This window comes from Chinchilla lanigera, unplaced genomic scaffold, assembly GCF_000276665.1.
Source record: "Chinchilla lanigera isolate Chin_1 unplaced genomic scaffold, ChiLan1.0 scaffold00001, whole genome shotgun sequence".
In the NCBI taxonomy this organism is placed as follows: domain Eukaryota; kingdom Metazoa; phylum Chordata; class Mammalia; order Rodentia; family Chinchillidae; genus Chinchilla; species Chinchilla lanigera.
In genome coordinates, this window is record NW_004955402.1 from 13,560,187 (window position 1) to 13,570,290 (window position 10,104).

The 10,104-nt window shown below is 42.5% G+C and overlaps 1 protein-coding gene across 1 annotated transcript in view; it reads right to left on the minus strand.

The window, feature by feature from the left end:
- The window catches only part of Znf521 (zinc finger protein 521), a 270,519-nt gene extending 260,517 nt beyond the window's left edge, over positions 1-10,002 (minus strand). The window contains exon 1 of the mRNA XM_005372725.2: positions 9,846-10,002. Coding sequence (XP_005372782.1) covers positions 9,846-9,885 — 40 coding nt within the window. The 5' untranslated portion in view covers positions 9,886-10,002. The remainder of the gene's footprint in view (positions 1-9,845) is intronic.
- Between the last annotated feature and the right edge of the window lie 102 nt (positions 10,003-10,104).

Consider the following 10,104-nt stretch of genomic DNA (forward strand, 5'->3'; position numbering starts at 1 on the left):
GTTCAGTGAGTGCTTCGTATAATTCAGGCACCTGGCTAAGCGCTCTCCCAGCCTCGGGACAGGGGCCCAGACATAGCTAGGAAGCTACCTGGGAGCCTTGCAGTCCATTAAACTCACACTGGGTTTTAAATATGCATATCAGCAAGTATGAGAAACAGTTACTTGTAACAGAAGCTATAAAATGGTGTTATTATCTTGTAATGGTTTTATTTTGAAGATTAAATCTTTGGTATAATGATGCCATACTCATGCAAATGACCTCTGTGATGTCAGAAGAGGCAAAAGGGATTTCACAGGGATCACCTTTTGCTTTGGTCAGTTACACTCCCCATCACCATTCACTCCAGCACTCACACTTTTGATCGTGAAAACCACCATGACACCCAAGATCATTATCCCTAAATTGCCTTACACTTAAGAACCATGATTCCATAAAAGTTTATCTCGAAGCATTCACCTATCTCTCAGGGGAAAAATAATCTAACTTGGACACTACAGACTTTTCAGTACCAACTTGCTGCATTTCCTTGTATTGTGTGTCTGTGTGTTTAATGGAATTAATTCCTGGGGACTTGCTTCCCCTCAATTTTGTATAGCAGGGATTCCTAACTGTATATTAGCTTGGCTTTTTTAATATCAACATCATACATATTCTCTGAGAAAATTTAATTATCATACAGGATGTCACAAATTCTTTGAAAATTACTTACAAGCTCAAATTACATTTATTATCATGCAATTAATTATCAAAAGTGCTATCTAGATATTAGACAGGGTAAAACATATTATAGCACTAATCACCAAAATAGTTGACAATATCCTCTGTGTTGTATTTAGTAATTTCAATGGAAGTAGACATGTTTACTTTTAGATTATATGAGAAAACTAAGATCACCATTCTTAAAAAGTTCAGCTCATCACACATTTGATGCCAAAAATGGTTTTGAAACTCATTTCATCTGCTTCAATTGATCCAGTTCAAACAACACATGATATATATGTACCTTCAGCTCCACACTTACATAATTACCTTCCAACAATTAGAAACCATTGCAAGGTACTGTGTTTTAAATCTCATCCAGTTTTCTAGACTATAAGCTTCATTACAGCAAGACTTACTTTTGTTTCACTGACAAGTAAATCTTTAAACAGCAGGGTGTCTGGGACTGAATACTGTAAGCCCTGAGTTATGGGGGGTAACTTGCTAAATGACAAAATAAGCCCCCTTGTGTTACAGAGAGGAAATCTGAATCTCAGAGAACTGAGGATAAGTAGATTGCCACAACGCACACAGCAATCAGAGCTCACCCCTCTGCCCTTTGCACTCTGCAACCATCTCCCTACTGACCCTCCTATCCAAGTCACAATATTTAGGACAATAACTAAGTGTTTGTTTTTATTCTCAACTCTTTCCAGGAATTACAAATGCATTCCCTTGAGTCTGCAGTTCTTCTTGCCCTTAGTCTCGTCTGCAAAACTCGGCACAGTGTACGCTGACAGCCAGAAACCCCCCCACAGACAGGAACTTCAGACCACACATCAGCTGACGATCACAACGCTCAAGTCAGCTCCTGCTCCTCCCACTAACAGTTCTGCTTTGGCTTTGTTAGGACTGAGTGGAGCGGTGTTGGTGGATACTTCATTGCCTTTTGCCTTTTCTAACGTATAAAAATAAATAAAAGACACTGGTGATAAAAAGCATATGTCTATTAAGCAAAACAAGGGAGAAAAGTTAAACCATTAGGAATGCTGAAAACAATATTTAGTCTTGCACAGGCACTTCCTGGACCTAGTCTGATTCTCTTATGAAGAAAAGATCACATAAGAAAGGCTGGAAATTGTTTCTAAAAGTCAATACATAGTTTAAAGCAGTAATTGGTGTAATACTTTTTTGAGTCCTGGTCACAGAACCCCCTACAGCACAGCAAGTTATAGTTCACCTTACGCACTTCTCACCTTTAACAGGTTTTCACAGATGTACTGTATCTTACTAGGGGGGACTGTCCATAGCTGGTAAAAATATTTTCCCTGCCAGGTAACCAAGTTTCCAGCTTGAAATATCCTTCACAGCACACATAGGATAAGAAAGTTTTGCAGGGGGAAAGCCAACAATAGAAAAGAAAGGAAAAGGTAATAAAATTAGTGAAATAAGAACAGAGATTTTTAGTTTCTAAAGGAAATTATATTCCTCACAATGACACCAATTTTTATTGGGAAAATCTAATTTCTCCCTTAAGAATTGATTAACAATATGGATTTGCTAAATAGAATGTATTTCTTATAAAACATTAGATTATGTGTATGTGCACATGACATATATGTATATCTCACAAGGTGTTGAATTAACAGAGGGACCAAAATCTTTTGGTTTCACATATACAATATTCTTTTAAAAACTATGGTTGAAATATAAGAATGCAATTCCAATAAGCTGCACTATTATGAAAATGTATATTCTAAATGTCAATCATTCAACCTTACCCAACCTAGGAGGGTTACCCTTATGCATGAATACCACAGTTGTGCTTTCCAAACCAAATCATCCTCATCTGAAAATAAGACTTAAAAATAACACATAGCCAACACACACACACACATACACATACAAATGGCAGACTCACATATATATTTTTCAAAGATTTTTCAAAGCATTTGCTGTCCCATGGAATTAAAGTATATGGTGCCTAAAAATAATTTTTAAAGTATGCATTCATTTTTTTTTAATCTTTGAAAAAAGGGGAGTTCTAGACCGTCTTATCTGAACCTAGATTTTTTGAAATGACCAAATTATAAACCCCTGCTATTAGACATCTAGAGTAGAAATGTCAACTGTGGTATGTGCTGCTCTAATAATGATACCCCCAAGATCAACCCAGCACTTGCAGGGGTGACAGGGTCCCCAGGCAGCTAGATAACTGCTGCTTGATCATTATCCCTGCTAAAAGTGAAGCTACTGAAGTTTTAAAGAATTCATATCTTACTGAATTTCTTTCATCTCTAATAATCACTAAACTAGCATAATTACTTGTACTAGAGGTGGAATGTGATACATGCTAAAAGCCCAAGCTGCCTAAAATTAAAGTTTCTTTATTTTTTTTTTTTTTTTTAAGCCACGATTCTACTTAGTTTTCAAAGATTTATCTTGTGTCAGGCTTTTATGTCAAGAGTTGCATAATTATTTAAACTATTTAAAAGCCTTTCTTACATTATTTGATTAATACTATAACAGCACTACTTAAATTTGCTAATGTTAACTTTAATGTTTAAATTTTAATTGCTTTGTAATAATACTGTCCCAGAATACATTTTAAATCAGACAAGTACACTTTCATTACAACAAAGTATACACATTCCTAGCCAGCATACTATGTGACCTCCAAATTTAAAAAAAGAATACATTTCAAACTTAATTGAAATGGGATTAGAAAGTTGCATGCACTCCTCCCCCCGCATACTCCCCCAACTAACTTTGACCTTTGACAGCACACCAGGAATCAATGTAGAAAAAATATTAAATACATCTGCAAAAATACTTTGCTAGAGGTTTGATTCAGGATAACTGCCTTTGTATCAAAATCTCAATTCCAAAGCATGCTTTAACATATTACTTAATGATAACATTTACATTTTTAACAGGCCATAAGGCTGTAAAATATGATGTAAATATATGGTGAGTCTTAAAATCATTTTCTCTCTTAAAAATAACTAAAACTTGGAACATATTATCCCTTTAAAACAAGCCATAAAGAATGTATTCTACGGCAACCAAATTAATAGCATTAAACTAGCAATGTGAATTCTGTCAGAAGAATTAATAAAGCACAGTAATAGGAAAAACAGACCTTTCATAAAATTCTTAACTGATCTGGGTAGCCTTGCTCTTTTCTACTATCAAGACCTTTTTCTCCTTATTTCACGTTCTTACACCAAAATGAAAACTCAAGCAAGTATACTTGATAGGATGTTTCAACTTATGTCAACAAGTTTTTCACTAGAATCTATCAGAGCAACCAACCCTTCTAACCAGACTTCCTTTAAAAATAAGAGCACAGGGTTACAAATGTTCCTATAAGATGAAAGGAAATCCACAAATATGCTACAAAGCCTGCACTGATTTAAATAAGCAAATAAAAAGAACGAAGTATAATTACTGGAAGCAAAAAGTTGAAAATTTCTGTCATCACTGTTAGACGTCACTGCTGTCAGTAAGAATAACAACAATGGATTTTAAGGGACAGGAGAATATTCTGGCAAAACAAAAAAGAAAAATTATTAACAGCTTGCTTCATAAAAAGCTGCTAATCTCAAATCCCTTTGTAATTTCATTTTTGCTTATATGCTTTTATGTTCAATATCCTATTTTTTGCCCTTTTTTTTTTTTTGGCTGGATGAATAAAAGCCAACAATCCACTCATGCATCAAACAGATGTTTTTGTTTTTAAGGCCAAGTGGAATCCTATGAATCTGTGCGCCCTCCTTTTAAGAAGATGTTCCCAGAATCGCTGAAATGGTGAGACGGGCATTCTGGAAGCAACTTACTGGACCATCAATTCTGGAACTTGGACTAGCACTCGTGGGATCCTTGCCAACTGTAATTGCTGTTTTTGTTTATTTCAGATTGTCTACTGATTGGACTATAATCAATTTAATGACTTCAACATCTAGTCAGTATAATTTAGAGGTGGTGGAGGAAAGAAATAGTCACTGGTTGATAGATGAATTGAAGTACAACCGCAACTGTCAGGAGGGGGCATGAATGTCAAACTCTGAGCTGTGCGCTATTCCCAACAACCAGGCTTCCTGGAGTCCAAATCTAAAACAAAAAGCAATCATTTCTGTGTGCCAAATAATTAGTAGAGTATTTTGCCTTCACAATGTGAAAAGGAGTACTGATGTACTTGTGTGTGTGTGTGTGTGTGTGTGTATGTCTTAATGTTTTTAAACTTACCTTAAGACCCAATTATAAAAAGGGAATCATGTTTAATCTACCAAATATAATTTTCATGAAAAAGCCATTTAGTAATTTTTAAATTAAGAGTAAAATACTATACTGTCTTTAGGCAATTGTCTTATTACAGAACGCTCAGGTCTTTTTTTCTTTTTTTTTTTTTTTTTTTTTTCTTTACTATGGCATCATTTCCAAAACCAAAACTGAATCTCTAGTGGAAAGGTTAAATTTTTACAGAAATAAAACACATTGGAGTGTTAGGGAAATAGTTTTTCCCCTTTGGTTATACTTTGTCTGTCTACCTATAGAAATATATATCTTGACTTTGAAAAAAGAAAGAAAACATGTGTTTAAATAAAAACGGGAATGTAATGTTTCCATTAAATCTCGGGCCAGTGTAAGCTCCCTGTGGTGACTTTTTTAACACCTACAATTTCTAGAGCTTTTCCGCTACAGAATGCAGCCTTATAGATAGGTTTTTCTGACTTTCAAAAGGTCTGGAACTTAAAATCCACTGCCTTTTCATTCATATTCTATAATTTACATATCTTCCTGAAACTGTGAGCTGGGTTTCTGCCACTTCATTATATTTCTAAATAAATTACTTCTCTTTTAAAAAATATCTCTTATAAGTACAAAAGATGGTAAATGGGAAAAAGGTCAATCAGAAGTGTGATAACTTCAGAATGTGCCAAGTTACAAAGGGTTAGCTACTTTGACAGCCAAGTTAAACAACTCACTCTGGACCTCTCTTTCTTCCTAGTCCCCACCATTTTTCTCTAGAGGTTGCTGGTATAGGTTTATGAACACCTGAGGATCCAGATATCCTAATTGTGGCTTGTGTTTAACTTGGCCATTTAAATGACTGAGCACTCCCCTCTTCTCTCTCCTTGCTTTATAACTTGGCTCTTCCTGAATATATCACACCTTTATGCAGTAGACGACTTTTTCCTTCTTACAATGCTTTCTGGACTTGATTTCAGAAAAAAGAATTGATTGTTATCAGGTAAAATGGCTGGGAAGCTTCCATCAGAGAAGCACCACAAGAAACAGAATAAAGAGCCAGCAAGAAAATAGAAATAGGTCACAATTGACCAATTTGATGCAACTGATTTGCTGCCTCTAAAAATAAGCTGACAGCAGAACTACGTTCAGCCAGGTAATCTACTCACATACCATTGTCTACTCCCAGGAATTGAGACAAATATCCAAATAACACAAATAGGGCAGAAGGGGACTTGTTTAATTGTCTGCCTAACCCTATAAATACTGCCTTTGCTTCACTGTTCCATTAAACAGAGGGGTCACTCTGAAGATTCGTAGCAAAAGGACAGAGTATGTTTCTTGACTCACTCTGATGGGATTTTAATGCTAGGGCTTAGGGTAGTAGGAGGGTAAGGGCATTTGTTCCATGTTTCAAAATATATTTTGCAACTTTCACAAATAGAAGAATGAATCTTTTCAACATTTAACAGTTTTAATGTACTTTAGAGGAAGTAGGAAGCCCAACCAGGCACACTCCTGCAGGCAGAAACATGGCACCCACACTCAGGGGCTGGGCTACTGGGACAAGTATCCATACTCGAGTACACTGCCAACAAAAAAGCCCTGCGTGATTTTACAGAACAATTATTCACTCAGAGTACTAAATCTGTGAGAATTCACAAAATCATTTCATTTGCTAGTAGAAATTTCCTATTAGTCTGCATTTTTCATAAGCATTTGATTAAAATCTCCAAACTTAACTGTTGTTTTCATGTTTTTAACCTACCTCATGTAAACTAATCTTCTGAGGTACAAGCTTCAATGATATCACAAGCTATATCAGAAATATCATGTAAAACGCTGTTTAAGAAATAGTAAGGGAAAGTTGGGGGCTGAATGTAGAACTTTGTTTTATTTAGCGGGGCACATTGCATTTTTATGGCTTTCAGTGCCTGGCTATTTTATGGTTTCAAGCTGGTTATAAACTAATCTGCATTTTTTATGTACTGCCATTCACCCAGCAAAATCAGAATTTCTATCTCTTAATTGCAAAACTCCTAATCGCTTCTTCATAATCAGTTCTTCTGCCTTCCTGCCTCTGCTGACAGCAAAGCGTTGCTCATTGCTTACTACTAGTGATGCCAGAATATTTGTCATTATAACTCCTCCCTAGCTTTTCCAGGATCCAAGTGTGACCTTCTGAACAATGTAATGGACAGAATCCACATACTGAGAACACCCCTAAAACACACTCTGTTAAAAATGGAGATCCTTCCAAGATACTGAAGGGCTAGGTATCTAAAAAGAGACATACAGAATGCCAGTTTACCTCTTCAACCCCGCCACTAAATATCACCATTACTCATCTGACAGAGCTCATTCGAATACGTCTTTTTACAGGCAAATGTGTACCCTGAAGAAAAACAAACCAGCTCTTCAGTTAGGACTGTGTTATCTTTATTCTTGCCTCTGGGCTTTCCCCCAAAGCTCAGCCAGCGTACCTGAGGCCAGTCCCTCTTTTTAGTAGTCCTCTAAGCAACTGATGGGGAGATCCACGCCCACACGGAAAATGGAAGCTAAATCTTTGTTTTTTAATGTAAATATTTCATTTAGAGCTTGGCAGCTGAATCGGGGATGCTGTGTCTCCGTGCCGGAGATATCTGGCTAATTTTGCAACATGACAATAAAACAAAAGAAGAAAACGCCCTTTATTCCTTTTCACTCGCTTTTTTTTCTTATGAACCTAAGAGACACACAGGTCTGGGTCCCAGGTATTTTGCAGTCTGACTTACTCAAGACTGCCTGGCAAATACCGCCAAATGATGGCTTCACTTAACTGTCCCCCAAATCCTATCCTACGTGCATAAGAAATCCTCTTGAAGCAGCCCGGGGAACACAGGCTTTCACCACCAAAAGAACTTTCACTGTGAATTCCTTCCAAAGGCAGGTGAACCGAACGCTCGGAAACTGCAAAGAAGCAAAACTACCAATTGTGCAAACTTTAATAAACTTCTTGGTTTTGTTTCTGATAAAAAGCCTCCCAAATTCCTGCATGAGGGTTCGGAAGCTTTTCGGAGCCCCGTAAGCGGGACTGACACTGAGCGCTACCCTATTCAACTCCGAAAGTTCTTGTTTCCAAGTAACTAGGAAGAGACCTGCCCTCGCAACTTCGCTCCCAGCTCCACGTTACTTTTAAGGAAGCCGAGACTCCGGGCAAGCTCCACCAGCGAGCGTGGTCCACAGCTGCCCTGCCTGCGCCCCGTGCACACCCGTGGGTTCCTTTGGTCACCACCATCACTTGTATCTTTCAGGCCCTGGGTCTTGGTTTGCCCAGAAAATGTGTGGCCCACGTGAATGTAAATCAGCCCCAACACTGCGTCAAGACACATGTCAAAGATTCACCTCCTTTTCAAACTCAAAACTTCTCCTGTGCTTGGGGTGTGGGGGGAGCAAGCTTTCCAGACTGAGGCCCTCCCCCACGCGTCCCTTCCCAAGAGAAGAAAGGGCTTTGTGTATGCGCGGAGGGCTCCGTTAATGGACTTCGTAAATACACCTCAGCCGGCCCCGAGCCTGGGGCGCCGGGCTCTGGCCACCCCCGCCCGGGCAGGCAGCGGAGGCGCGAGACCCGGAGCAGGAATCCGGCCCGGGAAGCCCGGCCGGGCCGCGGAGGAGGAAGAGGATGCTGAGCCGCCGGGGAGCTGGGGACGGGGCGGGGCCGAGCCGCGCGGACCTCGGCGGGACCCTATGGGTCCCGGCGGGCGCTGAAGCCGCCCTTTGTCCTCCGCCACCAGGGTCGCGGGGACCCCGGCTGCCTCCGGTTGTCGCACCCTCGGCCTCGCCCCGATTTCCCGCTCCGCCCGCCCGCACCTCCTCCGGTCCTCGAGCGCGGCGCCGCCGCTGCCGCCCGCCCTCCCTGCTCCGGGCCTCGGAGCGCCGGACCTCGGGGCTCCCCGCGGCTGCCCGCCCCCGATTTCCTCGGGAAGGTGGAAGAGGAGGAGGAGACCGCCACGTGACTCTCCTCGCCACATTCCACCACAGCCGCCCGGATCGATAACTTCAGTGCCCCCTACCCCCCACTCCGCCGCCGCCGAGTGCACCCCAAAACCCTACACACGCGCCCGCAAACTTCCCTCTCCAGCGAGGACGAAGCGAGCTAGACCCCTCCGCCAAAACCAGAGGGCTGGCAGGGACAGCGCGGAAGAGTGGGGGCGAGGGGCAGCCAACTTTCTCGAATGGCCCAGGGGGTCGTGGGCACCCGAGCCCAGGTCCCGCTGCCCAGGTCCCTGGCCCCGGTTTGTTTACAGCGCGGCGCGGCGCGCGGAGCAGAACCCGAGCGCGCGGGGCGCGGGGCGCGGCGGGGAGGAGCGGCGGCCGTTGTGTCCTCGCCCTGGCGCGGCCGGGACCCTCGGCCACGTTTCTAAAGATCGGGGGCTGCTCCCCCTCTCCGAGATGACTTTTTTTCTTCTTCCAAAGAAAGGAAAAAAGAAGCACCGCACGGTTTTGCATATTTATTCTTCGCGAAAATACACAACAGAAACTTTTCCCTCCAGCCCAGATGTAGATCTCAGACCGGGGATGGCTTTTTTTTTTCCGTCCCCCTTCCAGATCAGGATGATTTCGTGTTTCGTTTTTTTTTGGATTTTTTTGGGGGTGGGGGTGTTATCTTTTCTGGCCCACTTTCCAGCCGCCCCATCTGGGGATACTCCTCCCTTCTCCGTCTGCGTCTCCTTCTCCCCCCACCCAGACACCTCACCCTCGCTCCACCTGGGGGCTCAGCAGGGGAGGGGAGCGCGCGCGCCCCCGCACTCACACTCACACTCACGCGCGCACCCGCCTCGCGGCCACGCAGCCCTGCTCCGCTACCCACAGTGACACTCGCGGATGGGGGAAGGCGGGGGGGGGTCCTCCTTACCTTTGAGGGATCTCGGTTTCGCTTGCTTGCGGCGAGACATCCTAAAAGCAAACAGCTCAAGTTGTTTCAATGCAGCCCTGTAAGAAACTACACTTCCTCGCGCCCTCGGCTCGGCCTCCCTCGCGCCCGGGCCCCGCGCTCCGCTCCGCTCCGCTCGGCTCCGGCTCCGGCTCCGGCTCCGGCTCCGGCTCCGGCTCGCGCGCGGGGCTCACGGCTCCCGGGCTCCGCGCTCCGCAGGCGGCTGCACCAAACTTTCCCA